Source organism: Leopardus geoffroyi, chromosome B2 (assembly GCF_018350155.1).
Source record: "Leopardus geoffroyi isolate Oge1 chromosome B2, O.geoffroyi_Oge1_pat1.0, whole genome shotgun sequence".
In the NCBI taxonomy this organism is placed as follows: domain Eukaryota; kingdom Metazoa; phylum Chordata; class Mammalia; order Carnivora; family Felidae; genus Leopardus; species Leopardus geoffroyi.
Window position 1 is genome coordinate 54608156 of NC_059332.1, and position 22105 is coordinate 54630260.

Genomic DNA, 22105 nt, shown 5'->3' on the forward strand with positions numbered 1-22105 from the left:
GAATCCAGATTTTCCCTATTTCTGAAATTCCAATTTTATCTTCAATTTTTCTGAAAGCTAATTGCTTATAGATTAAACCAGAAAGAATAAATAATAATATGGCAATTTAAAAAAAAAAAGATCATTTTAAGAGATTGGCAGGGATGAAATGAAGCCCTGAGAGAGGTTTAGTTCCTTGAAAGAGGTACCTTCCTGTCCTATTCGCAGGACTTAAACTCTCTTCTCTGACATTCTGATATTGTTCAATGAAAGGATGTGCTAATGTTCACTTTCACTACCAAGCATTTAAGAAAGGATGTAATTCTAGGGAATCAGATGAGTTTTTTTCATAATTTCTGAAGTAAATGTGAATAGAAGAACAAAAGAATAATTTTTAAATATCCTAATGGCTTCCAGTCATGAATAAGATTTGAAGATATTGATGAATGACCTCAATGAAAACGTATCTTTGGCATTTTTATCATAAGCTTTATTTTTTTTTTAACACTTAATTTATTTTTGAGAGACAGAGACAGAGCATGAGCAAGGAAGGGGCAGAGAGAGAGACACAGAATCTGAAGCGGGCTCCAGACTGTAAGCTGCCAGCACAGAGCCCGATGCGGGGCTTGAACCCACAAACTGTGAGTTCATGACCTGGGTCGAAGTCGGCCACTTAACCGACTGAGCCACCCAGGCGCCCCTTTATTATATGCTTTAAATTTTCCAACTCTGCTGTCTGCCTAGGTATTTTTTTCTTTCAACATTTTTGGAGCCACATTTTGATTGAAAACCCATTCTGAAAAATTTTGCTCTAATCACTCATTACAGTGGATCAGTTTACTTCTGCCAAGTTAGGAATCTTTAATCGACTAGCCCAACTTGGCTCTTTAAAGGAAAATCAACTCTGTTTTGCACATTTATGTCATTCTTTAGTACTGAATTTTATCTTCCTGTTCTGTAATTTTTGTTTTCATCTGTTTGCTTTTTCTATCTCTGGCTGCTCCTTTTTTTTTTTTTTTTTAATCTTTTTCTTTTATTTTTTTGCCATCCTGTCCCTAGTCCTTAACAACATCCACTTAATATCCTGTGAAATACCTAAATTTTTACCTTCTGCCACCCTAGACCACCTTTTTTCCCTTTTCTTATGCTGCTGATTTGGGAAACATTTCTTTGGTAATTTCCAACGTGAAACTTATTATCGGTTTGCCTTTCTTACCAACTTGATTTGGAATGAGAGCTGCATATAAGTAGGTCTGCATGGGTGTATTAGGGTTGGAGGTAAGATATAGGTTATTATATTCTGATTTTTCCCCTCTCAGTGCCCCTTATGCTCTAGGTGTGTGGTTTTTTTGTTTTTTTTTAATCCGTTCATAATCAGTGCTCTTATGAATTTACTGCTCTTTGAGGGCACCTGTGTACTTTATTCTGAATTTTTATTAAATGCAGAGATTGTACTACAGTGCATAAAAGAAGGGCATGGGCTTTGGTTTGAATGCTAACTTTGCTGCCTCCTTGCTGTGTGATTTCAGGCAAGTTACTGAACTTTTTCTGAGCCTCACTTTTCATATCTATAAAGTCGTAAGAATTAATGATATGTATAAAATGTCTAGCACAGCGTATAAAGTACTGTGGGTATTTAATAGCAGCTATTTTTATTATTACTACCATAAGAAAAAAATATGATTCCTAGCCACTACTTTTTATTTGTTTTTTCTAATATTTTTTATTGTGGCAAAATATATGGAAGATTCACCGTCTTAACCATTCTGAAGTGTATGTATATAATTCACTGGTGTTAACTACATTTACATTTTGTGCAGCCATCACCATCATCCATTTTCAGAGCTTTTTTCATCTTGCAAACTGAAACTTTATACCCATTAAACAGTAACTTCGCACTCCCCTTTCCCCAACCCCTGGCAAATACCATTCTTCAGTATTTTGACTAAGTACTTCATATAGGTGAAATCATACAGCATTTGTCTTTTTGTGGCTGCCCTGTTTCACTTAGCATAATGTCCTCAGGCTTTATCCAGGTTATAGCAAATGTTAGAATTTCCTTCCTTTTTAAGGTTGAATGATATTCCATTGTATGTATAGACTTTTGTGGGAAATCAAATAGGTATGTCCTGGGTTAAGAAATTATAAGGGAACACATTGCAAAGCAGAAAACTGCTTTCTGGCCTTGCTGAAAACAGCAGCCAAGCTTTGTTAATATATACCTAGGGGTTAGGTCCTGCCTATGCTCACAAATTCCTTAGACCATGTTATCACATGGAATATTTTACCCTGTCTTAACTTGTTTTTCTGCACGTTTTCTGTACATTCTTAGTGGCATGTAGCCCACTGAGTATTGCACAATGTTATCCTAAATGTCTGCTCAATAAATATGGGAGCTTGAGAGCAGCTTGGAGAGACTTCCCTAAGCCTCCCTCTCACCTCTCTTGACTTGCATGGAATCTTGAGCAATCCTTTCTGCCATCCTCAGCCTTGCTGGACAAAGCCAAAAGCTGAACCCACAGACTGTTTTTTGCTTATCTGTTTGTCCATCAGTGGATGCTTACATTGTATCCATGTTTTAGCTGTTGTGAATAACTGCTATGAACATAGATGCACAAATATCTCTTCAAGACCTTGCTTTTTATTTCTTTTGAATATATACCCAGAAGTGTAATAGCTGGATCATATGCTAATTCTATTTTTAATTTTTTGAGAAACTTTATACTGTTTGCCATAGTGACTGTATCATTTTACATTCCTACCAACAGTGTACAAGGGTTCCAAGTGTTCTGTATCCCTGCTAACACTTGTTGTTTTCTAGGCTTTGTTTGTTTTTTATGGTAGTCATGCTAATTGGTATGAAGTGGGATCTCATTGTGGTTTTGATTTCCATTTCCCTAACAGTGATGTTGAGCATCTTTTAATTTTTTTAAATTTTTAAAGTTTATTTATTTTGAGAGAGAGGGAGCAAACACACAGAGGAGGGGCAGAGAGAGAGGGAGACAGAGTCCCAAGCAAGCTCCGCACTATCAGCGCAAAGCCTGACACGGGGGTCGAACTCATGAGCCATGAGATCATGACCCAAGTGGAAGTCAAGAGTCAGACACTTCCGACTGAGCCACTCAGGTGCCCATGCATCTTTTCATGTGCTACAGCCACTACATTTTAAAAGTAATGAAAATTACTAAAATTAAGTGGTCAAAGATGTGTAGAATCCTTCAATCATGAGTTTTCATTTAGACCTAGATTTAAAGATACTTACGTAGCTAGCTCTAAAATTCAAAAAAATTCAAAAAAATAAGGTATACTGAATCACAATATGTTCAGATTCAGTTGAAGACAAATTTTTTTCTTTATGGAAGGCTTAAAGACATCAAATTGACTAGTAGTGAACTTTATAATAAGAAAAAGAACAGTCCTTGGATAACTTTATTCCATCACCTTTCCTAATAAATGGCTTTGAAAAACAGAATAAAAGCGTTTGTTTAAAAATGATATTTGATATGTATTGGGATTTAGAAAGTTTCTCAGTGTCCACAAATACTGTTATTCTTCTTAGGCCTTTAAGGTACTTTTGGTTACCACAAGAATGCCAGGGTAACTCCTCCCTCCTAGCTTATTAGCACAGTGTTCCTATCTTCAGATTTGAAAATAAGACCGTTTGGGGTGGAAATCATTGGACCTTTCTGAAAATCTGACAAAAGCTATGTTTCTTTCCTCAAAAATGAACAGGTATAGGAGCACCTGGGTAGCTCAGTTCGTTGAGCATCTGACTCTTAATTTTGGCCCAGGTCATGATCTCAGGGTCCTGAGATTGAGCCCTACAAGAGATTAGTCACTGACGGTGGAAGCTGCTTAAGGTTCTCTCTCCCTCTCCCTCTGTCCCTCCTCTGCTTGTATGCTCTCTCTCTTTCTCTCTCTCTCTTTCTCTCTCTCTCTCTCTCTAAGTTTGTTTGAGAGAGAGCACACACACGTGCAAGATGGGGAGAGGCAGAGAAAGAGGGAGAGAGAGAATCCCAGGCAGGCTCCACACTGTCAGCAGAAGGCCTGATGTGGGGCTCGAACTCACAAACCATGAGATCATGATCCAAGCCAAAGTCGGATGCTTAACTGACTGAGCCACCCAGATGCCCCACCCCTTCGCTCTAAAATTAAAAACAAAAAACAAAAAAACTTGTATATGCAATATCAAATACAATTTCAGGGGCTTTGTGGTCTCAAGGCTCCCAGTTACTGATTAACCCACAAAACTCTTCAGAATATGACAAAAGTTCATACTGCAAGTAACATACAGTGAGAAGTTCTCTCATATTAGTCATTATTTTATAGACAGTTTGCTGATTTTTCAGGTTTTGTAAATCTCCATCATAGCATAAACAAATGATAGAAGTTTGAACGTGTTATTTCTTTATAATTTTTCAGAAATTTTCTATTGTTAGGACCAGAAAGTGATATTACTGAACTGGAGCTTCCTATATAAACAAGGAAGAATCTATTGAATAGTGTCATGAGAATCTGTGACAATGTTGTATCTTTAGTTTTTGCCAGTTTTTCAGTTAATGGAAGGTTTTTTTCAGAAAGTATTTTTCACAATAGAAATAAATACAGTCTGAGTGGCTTGACATATAAATGTCAAGTCAGTTCACCATAAGATATTACTTTTTTTGCTTGGTAGGGAGGGAACAGCTAAGTAGCTTTACTACTGGTACTTTTTAAAATCTCTCAGAGCCAAAGCATAAGAGACTCTCAAAAACTGAGAACAAACTGAGGGTTGATGGGGGGGGGGGGGTAGGTGATGGGCATTGAAGAGGGCATCTTTTGGGATGAGCACTGGGTGTTGTATGGAAACCAATTAGACAATAAATTTCATATATTAAAAAAAAAGTCTCTCACTTAGAGTAAGTCATTTACTCTTTCTGGCAACATAACCCTTTAGACTAAATTTGATATTTGAACGTGGCATGGCTTTTGCCCTGTAAATTAAATTCTGTCTCCTCCTAAGCCTCAGGATTCAATCACCTACATTTTGATTACAGCTATGATAAATATATAAATCTCTGTAGAGCTATTTTAAAACATCTATTAATTTGACACCTTTGGCCCTCTTATCCTTCATCAGTTCTATTTTATATTGTACTCACTTTTTTTAAATGTTTATTAATTTATTTTTGAGAGAGCACAAGCAAGGGAGGAGCAGAGAGGATGGGGGAGACACAGAATCTGAAGCAGGCTCCAGGCTCTGAGCTGACAGTTCAGACATGGGACTTGAACCCACAAACCACGAGATCATGACCTGAGCCAAAGTTGGACGCTCAACCAACTGAGCCACCCAGGCGCCCCAGTTGTTCTCACTCATTTAAAACTTTACAGGGGATGCCTGGGTGGCTCAATTATTTAAGCATCTGGCACTTTTAGTTTTTAATGTTTATTTATTTTGAGAGAGAAATCATCAGTGGAGAGGCAGAGAGAGGGGAAGAGAGAATCCCAAGCAGGCTCCATGCTCTCGGCACAGAGCCCAATGCTGGGCTTAATCTCAGGAACCATGAGATCATGACATGAGCTGAAATCAAGAGTCAGTCCACTGACTGAAATCAAGAGTGAGCCCCCCCAGGTGCCCCTAAGTGTCCAACTCTTCATCTCTACTCAGGTCTTGATCTCAGGGTCGTGAGCTCAAGCCCTGCATTGATTCCATGCTGGGTGTGAAGCATACTTAAAAAATAAAATGAAAAAAAAACTTGCCAAGAAACATGGATCCTTTCTAGTAATCCTAATCAGAGGAGCCAGGTATACTTTCTCTTCCTCTAGACCTTTTTTTTTTTTTTTTTTTTTTACATTTTATTCCCAAATATATGTTCATTCTAACTCAAGACTCATATTCCGAAGATGCAAATATAACTTGTCACTTAAATGTTTTTAAGGAGAGAAAAGGAACTAATCTTTATTGAGGGCCTACAATGTGCCAGCCACTCTCCTAGCTGCTTTTTATATTTGTAGTGGTTGAATATGTTTAAACATGTTTAAAGAACAACTTCCACATGTTATTTAATTACCTTTTCAACACTGTGAGGTAGGATGTGTTAAGATCATCCCATTTCGTGGAGGTCCAGAAAGGTGGCCACACAGCAAGTATTTTTCTCTTTATCAGTATCTCCTGGTAAGGCTGAGCCTTTTACTGATACAAATATCTGATTTTATGATGTAGCGAATCCAGTGCAAATTATTGACTCTAACCATCTCCTTGAAAAAGATAAAGACGTTTTGCTGTAGTGTTGACAACACAATTGCAGAGTTTGTATAAAGATATCAAATATGAGAGTTTAACAAAAATAACATTTAGGAAGATGTATGGGGGTGGACAGAAAATTAAAAGATTTGATTGTGAGTTTTGGTATTGCTGATTATATATCAAACACAGCCAAGGAAAGTGATCAGCACTCTAAGTTCCCTAATATCTTTCATAAAAACAAACCCCTATCTTAGCCATACTTTATAATGGCTGGATTTCTACATTACCTTTTCTTTCTTTTTCTTTCTTTCTTTCTTTCTTTCTTTCTTTCTTTCTTTCTTTCTTTCTTTCTCTCTCTCTCTCTCTCTCTCTCTCTCTCTCTCTCTCTCTCTCTTTCTTTCTTTCTTTCTTTCTTTCTTCTTTCTCCATTGGTGACAATTGCTTATATAAAAGGTTCTGGAGGTGCCTGGGTGGCTCAGTGGGTGAAGCTTCCAACTCGATTTTGGCTCAGGTCATGATCTCTCCACTTGGGATTCTCTTTCTCCCTCTCTCTCTGCACCCCCCCCCCCCCCCCGCCACTTGCTCTTTCTCTCTCTAAATAACTAAACTTTAAATAATTAAAAAAAAAAAGAATTCTATGGGCTCTTAGAGATCTAATTATATAACAGAACTTAGCTGTATCTTGTAGTTTAGTTGAAGAATATTGATTTATGTAAAATTTTCTTTTTAAAAACATAGTTTTGTATGTTCAGTTGTTTATAGTTCTTTAGTAATTAAACATCTTTGAGTTTTATGTAAAGTATTAACTTCCCTAGAATATTTTTTCAAGGTTGAACTTGATATTATGAATTAATTCAGTCTGAAAGCAGATTTTACTATGCTTCAAGATAATTTTTGTTCAATCTGAGTACCATAGGGCCTAGGACTTTGTCATATCTGTTTGGTGTATGTCATCATTTTGGAATGAATGGATGGAAGGAAGCATTAAGTATCATTGGTATCGATGGAATCATACCAATTACACAAAAATTTTTAAGTTTTTATTTATTTTGAGAAAGATACAGAGACCAAGTCGGGGAGGGACAGGGAGAGAAGCAGACAGAATCCCAAGCAGGCTCCACACTGTCAGCACAAAGTCCGATGCAGGGCTCAAACTCAGGAACCATGAGATCGTGACCTGAGCAAAATCAAGAGTTGGACGCTTGACTGAGCCACCCAGGCGCCCCCCCAATTACACAAATTTTTAAAGCCATCTTAAGTATGAAACATAAAAGTTCACCCATGTCATGAAAATGTGGCTGACAGAAGTAGCATCATGCTATCCAGTAGTCATTATATAAAATAATTGTTGAACTTAATTCTAAAAGTCTGCCAGTTGTTTCTTCAGCCTGTTACTGAGACTATCCACAGGTTGTTGGTTAGGACACCATCCTAAAAATCTATGTGATACAATTAATTCTTTGTAAGGTAATGAAAACAGGAAAGAATATTCATGATTTTCTCTGTTCTACAGGTGGGGCTGACTGAGGCAAAGAAAACCTTTTTTAATTTTTGCAACCTAGTGTCATGCTAATCCTTGTGATTCAAACCTACACTTTTGCCTAAGCCTTGTATGCAATGATGAATTGTTTAGTCCAGTTAAAACATTCTGCTTTTGACTGGCATTGCTTTTGAATTGAAATAACAGAAACCTTGGGTACTTTCTCATTGTTCCTAATGTCTTAAGGCTTAATTTGTTGTTCTTCAGATTGTAAATGTAAAGTTTTATTTCCCTAAAACATAGCTTGAAATATTTGAGTTTGTAAGTGTACATAACAGATTATAAAAACAGCATTAGTATTTTTGCTGGAATGGCAAAAGGTGGCTTACAACAAATTTCTGCAACAAAGAAATATAAGTGAAATATAGTGATTTTTATTTATAAATACTAAAAATCTTAAATTTTTAAATGTATATTTGTTTTTACCTATTTTCCACAAAAGCAAATATGTCCATATGACTTATATTCAGGTATTTAATTTCTGATTCAGTCACTATGATGTATATATTGATTTAAATGTAGTTAAAGTGATAAATCAAGTATTTGCTCACTGGTTCAAATTTTAAGTGACTTTTGCAATACCTGATCAGTCATATCATTTTTATATAGACTTAGGTTTTTCATTATGAAAGTATATAAGACATCAGGTAAGTGAGTTTGTGCCATGAAGAAGTATTGCTAATTTAAGCCTGTGGTCTCTATAGCAATGATGCATGATAGTCAAAATATAGAAGAACTTTATCTCATCATTTTAGAAATTTTAAGATGATTTCATGTAACTTAAACTTGGGAGTTTATTTGCTAGATTTAAACAAGCATACTAGCTTTTCTTAATTTCTAGGTTTTTTTAATCATAGAATTTTATATTCATTAACAGTTGTGCTAAAATAAATTTTTCAAATAATTTGAATATAGAGCTGAAATTGAATTAATTTCATTAGCCTTTTTTCCCCCTTGATTTATTTAAGTAGTATTTGGTAAGCATTTTTTAAAAGGAAACCTATAGGAAAAGTGGTATAATACTAATGAATTGTAATTAGTAAGCTTTGCTATGGTAGAAGTGATTGAAAATAATAGTGTTTGAGACTACATAAATGATGGCACAATAACTGTTTCAGAAATATATTTGTATTTATTCTGCCTTACAGAATGTGATAGTGATGATAACCTGGGTATAAAAAATACTTCAATAGAAGAAGAATTCACATCCACAGAAGGTAACCTAATGGAGTTAATCCTTTTCCTACTTCACTGTATCTGTATTTTTTAATTGCTCCCCTTCTTACCACTTCATCCACTCCTATTCCCTCCTATTAACCTCCTACCCCTGAGTTTCAGAAATATTGTTTCCTTGTTTAAAGGAGAGTTTGCATTTTCTTTTCTTTTCTCTTTTTTTTTTTTTTTTTTTTTTTTTGAGAGTTTGCATTTTCTTACGGAAGTTGAATCAAGGACAAAAGCCTAAAATAATTATTTTCTGACCCTTTGCAGAAAAAGTTTTCTAACCCTAGGCTAGGAGAAGATTTTGGTTTCTAATTTTTCTTTATTTCAAGTAGTATTAAATTAAGAATATTATAAGTTTGGGGCACCTGGGTGGCTCAGTCAGTTAAGCATCCAACTCTTGATTTCATCTAGGGTCATGGTCTCACGATTCATGGGATCAAGCCCTGCAAATCCTCCACTAGTGCGGAGCCTGCTTGGAATTCTCTCTTTCTCTCTCTTTCTGCACTTTTCCCCCTTGTGCATACATGTTCTCTCCTTCTCTCTCTCTCTGTCAAAAAACAAGAATATTACAAGTTAAACGTGGAACTATGAAAACAAGCACTTCTGATTATTAATGAATGGGCTGTTTCTATAAATTAAGTCTTTCCCTCTTAAAGGAAAAGCTGTTTTCTTCCATAGGTTAAAGAGAACTTTTTTATTCACATCGAATAGTTTCCTGGCTGTACCACTATTTAATTGTGTCATATGCTTTTATTTTGGTTTTTCCATAACAGACTGTGCTTTTTAATAACCATAGGGAAAAACAAAACAGTGATTTTAGAAAATGGTTTAAGCTTCACTGAAGAAGTTTAACTATTTCAATGACATCTTTAACCTTAAAGGACAACAGAAGTCTTAATATATTCCAATAAAGTATTTGTTGTTGGAGATTTGAGAATGGGAATGTGGAGACTAGAATGTAGGGAGGAAAATGTGGCTAAACAAGCATAGAATGGCCCAGCTGATTTATTTTCTGTGTATTTGCTTGATCTCTCACATAATGCAATTGTTTAAGAGCATACCCTGGGGGCTCCTGGGTGGCTCAGTCGGTTGAGCCTCCAACTTTGGCTCAGGTCATGATCTCTCAGTCTGTGAGTTCAAGCCCCACGTGGGGCTCTGTGCTGACAGCTCAGAGCCTGGAGCCTATTTCAGATTCTGTGTCTCCCTCTCTCTCTGCCCCTCCCCCACTCATGCTCTCTCTCTCTCTCTCTCTCTCTCTCTCTCTCTGTCTCTCTCTCTCTCTCAAATAAATAAGCATTAAAAAAAAATTTTTTTAAAAGAGCATACTCTGTGCTATTAGGAGTTTAGGAATTTGAGTCTGGCAGTGGACTTGATTCATCAAAACTCTAGTCTTATAACCAAAATTCAGTGGTTAAATAAAGTTGGCAGTAAACCTGCAACCTAAATGGAAGCAAGTTTTTTTGACCATCTTGTTTTCCCAACATGGTTTTTCAAGGTCTAGCTCACTGCTTAGCAGCCACATAATAATGAGTTAAACAAATGAAAGAATTTTTGTGAGTTAAAAACAAAAACAAGGGGCGCCTGGGTGGCGCAGTCGGTTAAGCGTCCGACTTCAGCCAGGTCACGATCTCGCGGTCCGTGAGTTCGAGCCCCGCGTCGGGCTCTGGGCTGATGGCTCAGAGCCTGGAGCCTGTTTCCGATTCTGTGTCTCCCTCTCTCTCTGCCCCTCCCCCGTTCATGCTCTGTCTCTTTCTGTCCCAAAAATAAATAAACGATGAAAAAAAAATTTTTTTTAAAAACAAAAACAAAAAACCTGCCACCTTAGTTGTTTATCAAGACTACTAAAAGATAAACACCACTGAGCATCTAAGTAGTTCAGACTTGGCAGTCTTTATTTTCCACTCATGACTTAATCCCATGGAAAATGCCACACAAAATTATAACTTTTAAATAACCACCCTTGAGGAGCTTTCACAGTTTTTATGGTTCCTAGCTGACCCAGGAAATCTGAGATATGTATAATGCAATGTGTACCAGAGTTTCTAACATTTTGTTATCTCTGGCTGTTTTATGATTTGGAGAGTTTTTACATTTTTGTGATTCTTCAGTTTGGCAAAAGGATTGCTATTAAAGAATTCAGGAAAAGATACTTTAAACTTTAAACTACTTATATGAGGTAAGAATGTAATGCTCTAATTCTAAGAAAAATCAAAGTGTTATGTGCGTGGTTTGTTTGTTTGTTTTTTTTCTGATGCTTTATATAAATAAGTTTGACAGCCCACAGTGTTCCATGTTAAGTTAAGGAATTTGGTCTCCTCTGCAGTTTCCTCTGATACTCTTCTTTTTCCCCTTTCACCCAACAAGAACTAGCTCAAATATCATCTCTTAGGTTGAACCGTAGAGACTTGACATTTTGTAGGCATTGTTGTTTGGTCATTACTTTTAGAGTTACCCTTTTTAGAGAGAGCTAACTGCTGCCTCCTCTAGCCTCCCTCTGTACCATACCAAACATATTTATCTGCTTGTGTATTATCCCCTTGAGAAGTAGGATCATGTGTTTTGTTGTTGGTCTTTTTTTCAATAGCACCTAGCTCTTGGTGTTTGGCACTAAAATGATTGCCTGTTGAAGAATATACTTATAACAAACTCAGAATATGTTAGAGCTAGCAGGACCCATCTCTCTAAAGCTAAGTAAGGGAAATTAAGATTAAGGCCATTTGGGGGTGCCTGGGTGACTCGATTGAGCATCTGACTTCGGCTCAGGTCATGATCTCGAGGTTCATGAGTTCCAGCCCCTCATTGGGCTCGCTATTGTCAGCACAGAGCCCGCTTTGGGTCCTCTGTCCCCCTCTCTCTCTTCCCCTCCCCATGTCTCAAAAAAATTTTTTTAATTAAAAAAAAAAAAGATAAAGGCCATTTGGGTGAGAGAAGAGTGGGTGATTTATTGACCCTGCACCATGGAAGCAAAGTGGTATTTTAGTGCAGACTTATTAGCAAAACTTAAAAAAAAAGGTTAAATAACTTCTCAAGCCTCTTTTCATTCTTTTTCTTTCCGGCACAACATTGTAACTGCCTGACAAATAGTGACAAAAGGCAGGATAAATCTTGTGACTTTTTGCCTTGAGGAATGGTAGTTTCCTTACCCACACTACGTACCCCCATGATGATTTGTCTCATTCTTTGCTGCTGTTCTCTATAGACCAGTATCAGACTCTGACTACCCATGCCAATCATAAATATCTTCTGTAATCTATTTTGTATACCAGACAGGGGAAGTAGGGATTACATAGTATGGTGGTATAGAGTGCAGACTTTGGATTCAGACTGCCTTGGTTAAAAACTCAGCTCTCAATTAATAGCAGTCATCATATAATTAATATTATAAGTAGTAAAACATTGTGGCTAGTTGAATGAACAAATACAGAATAAGAGAGAATAATATGTTTATTTTTTAATTCAGTTAATGTTTAAGAAAACACTAATCTCAACAGCTCTGTGACAGTCAGAATATTCTCTTCATTTTACATAAAAATGTAGTCTTCTAAACATTAAGTAATTTGCCTCCAGATTCTCCGTCTCAAAATGATGGGGCATGATTCATATATAAGTATCCTAACTCCTATTACTGAGTTCTTGCCTATTCTGCAGTAATTACCTCTTTTTCAAAGAGAATGAAATTAAGGCAAAGACCTACTTCCCACAAATTCTCTTTATTTCTTCATATAGCTTTCCATTATTGTTTAATGTTCTTTCATTTCAACCAAATGGATTCCCTTTAGCATTTCTTGTAAGGCAGGTCTGCTAGTAACAAACTCCCTTACCTTCTGTTTATATGGGAAAGTCTTCATTTCTCCTCCATTCTTGAAGACTAGTTTTGCTGGATATAGAATTCTTGGTTTATAGGTCTTTTTTCCAGCACTTTAAATACGTTGTCTCACTGCCTTCTGGCCTCCATGGTTTGATGAAAATTAAGCTATTAATTTTATTATTGAGAATTTCTTATACATGATGAATTGCTTCTCTCTTGCTGCTTTTGTTGTTTTTGGCTTTTGACAGTTTGATTATAATGTGTCTCAATGTGGATCTCTTTCAGTTTCTTCCTGGAGTTTGTTGAGCTTCTTGGATGCATAGGTTCATATCTTTCATCAAATTTGGGCTATTTGTTTGCCATTATTTCTTCAAATATTCTTTCTTCAAATATTCTTTCTGCCCCTTTCTCCTTCTGGGGTTCCCATAATGCCTGCCTTACTGCATTTGATGGTACTCCACTGGTCTCTTAGCCTCTGCTTGCTTTTCTCCATTTTTCTTTCTGATCTTCAAACTGGATACATTGCCCTACCCTCAAGTTTGCTGATTCTTTTTCTTCTGTTTGCTTAAATTTGTTAAACTTTTATAATGAATTTTTCATTTCAGTTGTACTTTTCAGCTCCAGAAGTTCTATTTGCTGGCTTCTCATAATTTCCATCTCTTCATTGATAACTTCATTTTGTTCATACATTGCTTTCCTGGTTTCCTTTAGTTCTTTGTCCATAATATACTTTAGCTCTTAGAACTTATTTAAGACAATTGATATAAAGTCCTTGTCCAGGAAGTCCAATATTAGGCTTTCTCAGGGACAGTTTAATTCATTTTTTTCCCCCTTCAAATGGGTCATACATTTCTGTTTCTTTGTATTCTTTGTTTTTGTTGTTGTTGAAAACTGGGTACGCAAATACTACAGTACCTCTGGAAATCAGATTATATCTCTTCCCCACAGTTTGCTGTTATTATTAAAGGTTGTAATTGTCTGTTTGGTTGGTTGCTTTTCCAAACTACAGTTGACCCTTAAACCCAACGGGTTGGGGCACTGACACCACCCAACACACATTCAGAAATTTATATCCCCAAAAACTTAACTGCTAATAGCCCACTGTTGACTGGAAGCCTCACCAATAACATAAACTGTCAATTAACACATATTTTGTATGTTATATGTGTTATATACTATATCCTTAAATAATCTACAGAAAAAAAATGAAGAAAACCATAAGGAAGAGAAAATACATTTATAGTGCTGTACTGTATTTGTATTTATCAAAATCCATATAAAAGTGGACCCACACAGTTCAAACTTGTGTTGTTCCAAGATCAACTGTATTTTTGCAAAAAATACATGTCTGGTCATCAAAGTATCTAAGTCTCTATTTTTTTAATTTTTTTTTTTTTTTTAATAGTATCCACACCCAACATGGGGCTCAAACTCACATGCTCTTCCAACTGAGCCAACCAGGCACTCCTGAATCTCTGTTCTTTTAGCTTGTGTTCAGCTAGTGTTTTACCAGAAACTGCCTTGATTACCAGAAGCTCAAAACAAAACAAAACAACCTTTCTTAGTGTTTGCAGTTTGGCTCTGTGCTGAAGCTCTTCGGCATTTAGCCAGGCTTGCACTGGGCCTACAAATCAGCCAGTGGTGAAAGCTTAGGGTCTTTTCAGGTATTTTCTTAGCGTGCATCCTGTCCTAGGGCATGTGCAGGTGCTTTTGAATGCCCTAATTTCCCGAAGAAAGTTTCTGGGGGTTTTCCTTCTAGGTGTTTATTAGGCAGTCTTTTGTATGTCTCAACTATAATCTTTTGCTCCAGGCTATGTTTTGTTGTGTTTTTTTTTATTATTATTATTCACCTTAAAATGTTTTGAGCAATGCCCGCTGCTTTTTGGTAAATGGGTTCTGAGCAAGGCAAAACAGAGACATATGCCTTGTATCCATCCTTTTTGTAGCCCCCAGAGCCCCCAGACAGACTAAAACAAACAAACACAGTAATTTGTAATTTCTACTGTACTCCATCTGGAACTAGGGACCAGAGTCCCATACCAGGAACATTCTCTGTTGTTTTCAAGACTGCTGCCAAGTCAAGGAGGTGGTGAAGAAAGGGCAAGTAAAAATACCAGTAGGCTTTCCTCCTGGTTCTTTTTTAAGTTTATTTATTACTTATTTTGAGAGAGAGCATATGTGCATGGGCAGGAGAGGCAGAGAGAAAGTGGGGGAGACAGAATCCCAAGCAGGTTCCATGCTGTCAACTGAGAGTCTGACTTGGGGCTCGATCCCAGGACCATGAGATCATGATCTGGGCCAAAATCAAGAGTCACTTAACCAACTGAGCCAGCCAGGTGCCCCTTTCCTACTGTTTTTATGTTGTCTTTTTCTTGATTTAATGTTTGCTTAGTTGCTGTGAACCTTTGAATGTTTTTCAGACTTTGGACAAAGTTGTTTCTGATGGTTTCTGCGTGTTTCAGTGTTTCTGTGGAAGGATGGGTGTTTGCAGCTGCTTACTCCACCATTTTGTTGAATTCACTCCAAGACTGATTTTATTTCTTCTTTAAATGTTTTAGAGAATTCACTGGTAAAACTATCTAGGCCTGGAGTTTTCTTCCTGGGAAGTTTTTTGATAATAGATTTATTTTCTTTAAAATATATAGGTGTTCAGATTTTGTTTAATTTTGTGTCAGTTTTTAGAGAATTGTGTTTTTCAAGAAATTTGTCCATTTTACCTAAATTGTCAAATACACCAAATGTACTTTTTATTTCTGTAGGATCTGTGGTGATATTTCCTCATTTGTTACTGATATTGGTAATTTTTGTTTCCTGTCTTTCCTGATCAGTCTAACTTGAAATTTATCGATTTATTTGATCTTTTTCAAGGAACGAACTTTTTTTTTAAGTGTTAATTGTTTTTGAGATGTGGGGACAGGAGGGCAGAGAGAGAGAGAGATTGGGAGAGAGAATCCCAAGCAGGCTCCATGCTCAATGCAGAGCATGGTGTGGGGCTCCATCCCATGATCCTGGGATCATGACCTGAACCAAAATCAGGAGTCAGACGCTCAACCAGCTGAGCCACCCAGGTGCTCCTAGTTGTTTTGATTTTACATAGATCCCATTTCTCTGTTGAGATTTTCTATGCATTCATCCTTAAATCCTTGAAAATACAAATTTTCTAAAATTCTTTTCTCCTAATTCCAACAGCTCAGTTATCTTGGGGATTAGTTTCAATTGGCTATTTTTCTTGACTGTTGGGTTACATTTCTTTTTCCCCTTGCAAATCAAGTGATGTTTGATGTATATGGATATTGTGGATGTACATTGCAGATTCTTTGGATTTTGTTTTTTTTTTTTTCTTTTGAAGGCAGTTACCTGATAGACCTAATCTCCAACCTCTGCCTCCTCCACAGCAGGCAGTAACTAAAGTTGCTTACTTCTTTTACTTCCAAACTGTTGTTTTTCACTCAGAATCTTAGATCGTCTCCTTTGTATGCAAAGTTTAGAAGTCAACTAAGAATTTGTAGATTTCGAGGATCCTCCTTCTGTTGGTTTCTTGTTTCTTCTGGAATACCCTTCTTTTTTCAAAACTTCCTTTCCCCAGCTCCACTTTCTAGCTTCTATGATTCAAACTCTGTCTATGATGCCTTAAGCCACACAGTTTCACTTCCTGGGTTAAGTTTTATTCTTGTTCTACAAGGACTGAGGAATACCCTGAGGCAATAAAACCATAAAGCTGAAAATTGAACCCTGTGCAGTTTGCTTCTTTCAGTGATCGGCTTCTGTCCTGTTTCTACCTGATTTTTTTGTTCTCCAGTGCCTTAAAATAGTTCATAATTGTTATCTATGAGAGGGCTAATCCAACATAAACTACTCCACTATTATTAGAAGTGGAAACATTTAATTGTTTTTGTGTATTTTTAGTTTTCTGTTTTCTTTTAATTGGTTTGTAAGTTATATACCTTATTTCTATTTTTTTGTGCTTATATTGGCATTTTGCCACATTTTTACATGTATTTTAAAAACTAAAGTATATCTACATGCTGTCTGCCTCTGCAACAAGAAAAGGACTCTAAAACCCTTCAATTCTGATCCTCTCCTCACAACTTAGATGCTGGTATTCTCCAGTGTTTGGTTCTCTGAGTGTAAATGTGTATAGTATAATGAACACAAAAATTGTACAAAAGATCTTACGTCCCTCAGTTTAAAAAAATGGAATAACACCAGCATGTTAATTTCCTGGGGCTGCCATAACTACATACTACAAACTAGATGACTTAAAACAACAGATTTATTGTCTCACAGCTTTAGGGGTTAGAAAACTAAAGTCAAGTTGTCTGCAGGGCCATTGTCCCTCTCCTAGCTTTTAGTTGTTATAGGCAATCATAGGCATTCCTTGGTTTATGAATGCATCACTCCAGTCTCTGCCTCTGTCATCATGTGGCCATCTTCTACCTGCGTGTCTGTCTTCACATGGTATTTTTTTCTTATAAGGACGCCAGTCATGTTGGATTAGGGCTCACCCTAGTGACCTAATCTTAAATTGATTATATCTGCAAAGACCCTATTTTCAAATTAGGTCACATTCCTGGGTACTAGGGATTTGGACACATGTTTGGGGGGAACGTAATTCAACAACAACCAGTACCTTAGAAGTGTCCCCCTCATTTCTCTCTTCCAGTTACTTCTCCTGCACTCCTTCCCAAAAAAGGTTAGTGGCCACTATCATGTCTTGAAATACTAGTTTAGTAGTGCTCGATTTTGAACTTTATTTAAAGGGGATCATACAGATCATCATTGTCCAATATAATTTTCTGTGACGAAAATACTTGATACCAGCACCCATATGGTTGCTAATATTCATGTGTGGCTATTAAGCACTTGAAATGTAGCTTAACTGACGAACCGAATCTTAAATCTCATTTAATTTTAATTGATTTAAATATAAATAGCCACATAGAGTCAGTGGCCATCATATTGGACAGCACAAGCAGAGTCTATATATTCTTTTGTGTGTGGGTGCCTTTTTTTTTTTTTTTTAATGTTTATTTTTGAGAGAGTGCACAAGCGGGGAAGGGGGAGATAGAGGGGGACAGAGGAGCCAAAGCTCGTTCTGTGCTGACAGCAACAAGCACAATGTGGGGCTCAAACTCATGAACCATGAAATCATGACCTGAGCTGAAGTTGGAAGCTAAACCGACTGAGCCACCCAGGTGTTCCTGTGTCTAGGTGTCTTCTAGTCGAGTTGTTTTATAGATTAATCCAGGTGTTAGCATGTAGCTTTTGTTTGTTCATTCCTAATATCTGAATAATATTCTATTTTACATATATATCTCAATTCACCTATTTATAGACATTTGCTTTGTACTTTTTGTCTGTTGCAAGTAATACTACTGTGAATGTTCTCATACATGTCTTTTATTTTTATTTTTTTTAATTTTTTTTTTAACGTTAATTTATTTTTGAGACAGAGAGACACAGAGCATGAACAGGGGAGGGTCAGAGAGAGAGGGAGACACAGAATCTGAAACAGGCTCCAGGCTCTGAGCAGTCAGCACAGAGCCCGACGCGGGGCTCGAACTCATGGACCGCGAGATCGTGACCTGAGCCGAAGTCGGATGCTTAACCGACTGAGCCACCTAGGCGCCCCCATACATGTCTTTTAATACACATATGTGTGCATTTATGGGAATATATACCTTGGAGTGGGATTGCTTGTGTTCAACTTCAGAAGGTAATGCCAAATTGTTTTTCCAAAGTGGTTGTGCCACTTTCTTTTGTCCTGTGTTGCATATGTGAGTTCCCATTGATGTACATTTTCACTAATCATTTAAATTATTTGATCTCTTTAATTTTAGCTAGTGATGGATATATACTGTTATTTCTTGGTAGTTTTAATTTACATTTTTCTGATGAGTAAGGTTATTGACCATTTTGACATAATCTTTTGTGCTTTTTCAAATTTCTTAACAGTTTTCTTGTGGATTATTTTATTGATTTTTCAGGGTTGAAAATTTTTTAATACTTTCTGGGTACAAGTTCCATGTATTGTAAATATTTTCTCCCACTGTATGTCTTGCCTTTTTACTCATTTAATTGTGTCTTTTTTTTTTTAATGTTTATGTATTTTGAGAAAGAGGGGGAGGGAGGGAGAGAGAACCCCAAGCAGGCTCCATACCGTCAGCACAGAGCCAGACGTGGGGCTCAAACCCACAAACCATGAGATCATGACCTGAGCCAAAATCAAGAGTCGACATTTAATTGATTTATCCACCCATGCTCCTCATTTAATGGTGTCTTTTAATGAATAAAAGTAATTTTAATACATTCCAAATTACCGTAGTTTTCCATAATATTTTTTTAAATTCTGTTTAATAAATATTTCCCTACACTAAGGTCTTGACGCTGTCCCCTTGAATTATCTTCTAGAAACTGGACCACACTCTTAATTACTATAACTTTATAATAAGTTTTCATATTTTTTATAAGTGTTGTCACCTTGTTTTTCTTTGCTAGGAAGCAACTTGGGTTTTCTTTGTATTTCCTCATCCCTTTGAATTCATCTTAGGGCAACTCCCTGACCTAGAATCTAGCTTTAACTTAACACACATTATACACTAGCCTGTAGCTTTTTTTTTTTTTTTCCTTAATGTTTGTTTATGTTTGAGAGAGAGAGAGCACAAGCAGGCAAGAGGCAGAGAGAGAGAGAGAGAGAGAGAGAGAGAGAGAGAGAGAATCCAAAAGCAGGCTCCAGGCTCTGAGCTGTCAGCACAGAGCCCAATGTGAGGCTCGGACCCACAAAGTGTGAGATCATGACCTGAGCCGAAGTTGGACACTTAACCTACTGAGCCACCCAGGCACTGCAAACTAAATTTTTAATCTCTTTGAGATTTTGGCATTTCGTGGTTTTGCTTATATCAACTCTTATATGCATCGCCTCAAGTGATTCTAGAAGGTTGTTGACCCTCCATGTCCCTAAATGGAAATAACTTGCAAGTTCCTTATTAAGCTCATATTTATTATAATTCAGCCTGAGATTATATCCAGATTCTTATTGTTTTGAAATACTCAAATTTTATGAAGAAACTGTTAAATCATCCCAAGTGTAGTTGATGAGATTTATATAAATCATGTATTTATTTTCTGCCCTAAATATTAAAATTGTCTTTTAATGCAGATGTGGAATTAGAAGAAGCTATTAGAAGAAGTCTTGAGGAAATGTAATTATAAAGATATTACCACACAACATCAAGTGGCCTTGAAGAGACTCAGAATAATGAATTCTTGAGTTTGTTTTCTAAAGGAGACCAGAAATCTGTTAGTACAAATGTATTTGGAAACACGCTTTTTTTGCTTTTGCATCTGATACTTGCTTTGTATTTTTGTGCTATTTTGCAAAAATGTACAGAGGAGTAGAATACATGTTAATGCAAATATAAATCATGTATTCTAATATAGTTATCACAGTTTTCCAGTCAACTTTGAATTTATATATTTAGGTTAAAAGAATTAAAAAATAGAGAAGCCCTTGACTATTGTTTATATGTTTCCCAAATAGCATTAGTGCTTCAATTTTATTTGTACTGTACAATGATTCTAGTTTATTTTTTTAGAGTGAAAATGAATATAAATAAAGCTGTCATAGAACAGTTTTTCTGTAAATTCCATTTCTTATGTGGCACTAGTATAGAATACCATTGAGATCTTTGTTTATGATTATTAGAAGAAAGTAATGAAAACTGATCATGGAAACAGATTAAAATTTTTACCAGCAGTGGGTTTCACTCAGATGTATATTCCTACTTTAACTGGGGCAGCACATTGTAGAATTAAAAAAAAAAACAAAACCCTAATTTCTTTGAAATTATTAAAAAAAACCTTTCCATTCCTTTTACCTGCTTAGACTATCATGTGACTTGTATTATCTACTATTTAAAGGGAATGATGTCAAAATGTTTGCATAGAATTAAATGTATTTTTAATAATATTAGTCTTTTTCTATATATATTTGTGTAAACATAATCTTCAAAAAATAATGTTAAAGGTCTACTCAGGAGTAATATTCCTTAATTAACCCTTTAAAATTTTTATTTCATTGTAAGTGTCTTCATTTTAATTAATCATTAAATTGTCAGTCTCGAACATTTCATATTACCCATTTAATTTTTAAATGTTCAGGCTCCATTGTGAATAATAAAAAACATTACATAATTAGAAGACTAAGAAGGGCTTATCACAGTATCTTTGTGTATATGCTTCATGACCAGAAATGTCTTTCCTAAAAATTTTGAGTAGTAATTCCATACAAAACTTAACATTTTCTATAAATATAAATTTTTTCTTTAAGACAAAAAAAAAATCATCGCTAAAATTTTCTTCTTTGCAACTAGATATTTTAGTGTAAAATACAATTACTGCTTGTTTTTGTTTACTATAGTCTTCCCAATCTACATTGGAAACAATTTGTGTTTTTATTTCTTAAGATGTCAGTTCTGTCCTACCTGCTTTTATTTTTTTTAAGTAGACATGTAGGTTGAGAATTTACCAGTCATTTTTCCAAAATGACCACATTGTACTTTTCATTTGTATGTTAAAGTCATCAAGCAAGGCTTTAGGAGGTAGTCATGAGCTGGACCTTAAAGACCTTTCCAGGAGCTTGCTCAATAGTGAGGAGCACAAAGGATGATCCAGAAAGAAGAGTGCTGAAGCAGATGTGGGAAAGAGAAATCAACACCTCTCTGCCAGAGGTGCCACACACAGATGTTCTGTTAAGAAGTTTTTGTGGTGTGTATGGTAAAGAATAAATGAAGTTTTTTATATGACAGTAAAGGGATATTTAATCATGACCATTAAAAAAAGATAATTGGGTGGTTCAATGTTTTATTTAATAATTGTCACTGATTATATTTCTACTTGTTAAGCAATTAAAAAATCATTTTTAAATTACTTCATAATTTGAACTTAATTTAGACACAAAGAGGAGAGGTAATTAGATGGTATTACAGAAAATTATATGTATTATTATCAAAAGTAAGTGATTAAAAAAACAAAAGTAAATATGTTTCTAACATTGACAAAGATGTTTATCTTCATTACATCATTAATTTATTTTTCTTTATGCATTCCCTCACACAGTATTTGTTGAGTACTTACCATGTGCCACTGACTGTTCTAAGCACTGGGATATACCAGTGAGCAAAGCAAAGCCCACACTCCTTTATGATTCGCATAACTGGTGAAGAGAGGGTTGGATAGAGTGTTATCCATTATCATAAACAAGTGTATCCAATGGTGGTAACTAAAGAAGGAAAAATAAAGAAGGGAAAGATCCTGTTTCTGAGAATTAATG

The 22105-nt window shown here is 36.0% G+C and overlaps 1 protein-coding gene across 10 annotated transcripts in view; it reads left to right on the top strand.

Annotated features, from left to right (window-relative positions):
* ZNF451 (zinc finger protein 451) overlaps positions 1 to 22099 on the top strand; it is an 89153-nt gene extending 67054 nt beyond the window's left edge. For 4 of the 10 annotated variants that reach the window (XR_006717290.1, XM_045498631.1, XM_045498637.1 and 1 more), the window contains 3 exons: positions 8894 to 8962; positions 17438 to 17467; positions 19934 to 22099. Coding sequence is in view for 9 of the 10 variants with exons in the window: in XM_045498631.1 (XP_045354587.1) it covers positions 8894 to 8962; positions 17438 to 17467; positions 19934 to 19980 (146 nt within the window). In the remaining variant the exon portion in view is untranslated. Of the gene's footprint in view, positions 1 to 8893; positions 8963 to 17437; positions 17468 to 18227; positions 18272 to 19933 lie in introns of those variants that run through there. The other 6 variants (XM_045498632.1, XM_045498636.1, XM_045498638.1 and 3 more) reach the window with 2 other exon arrangements.
* The last annotated feature ends 6 nt before the right edge of the window (positions 22100 to 22105 follow it).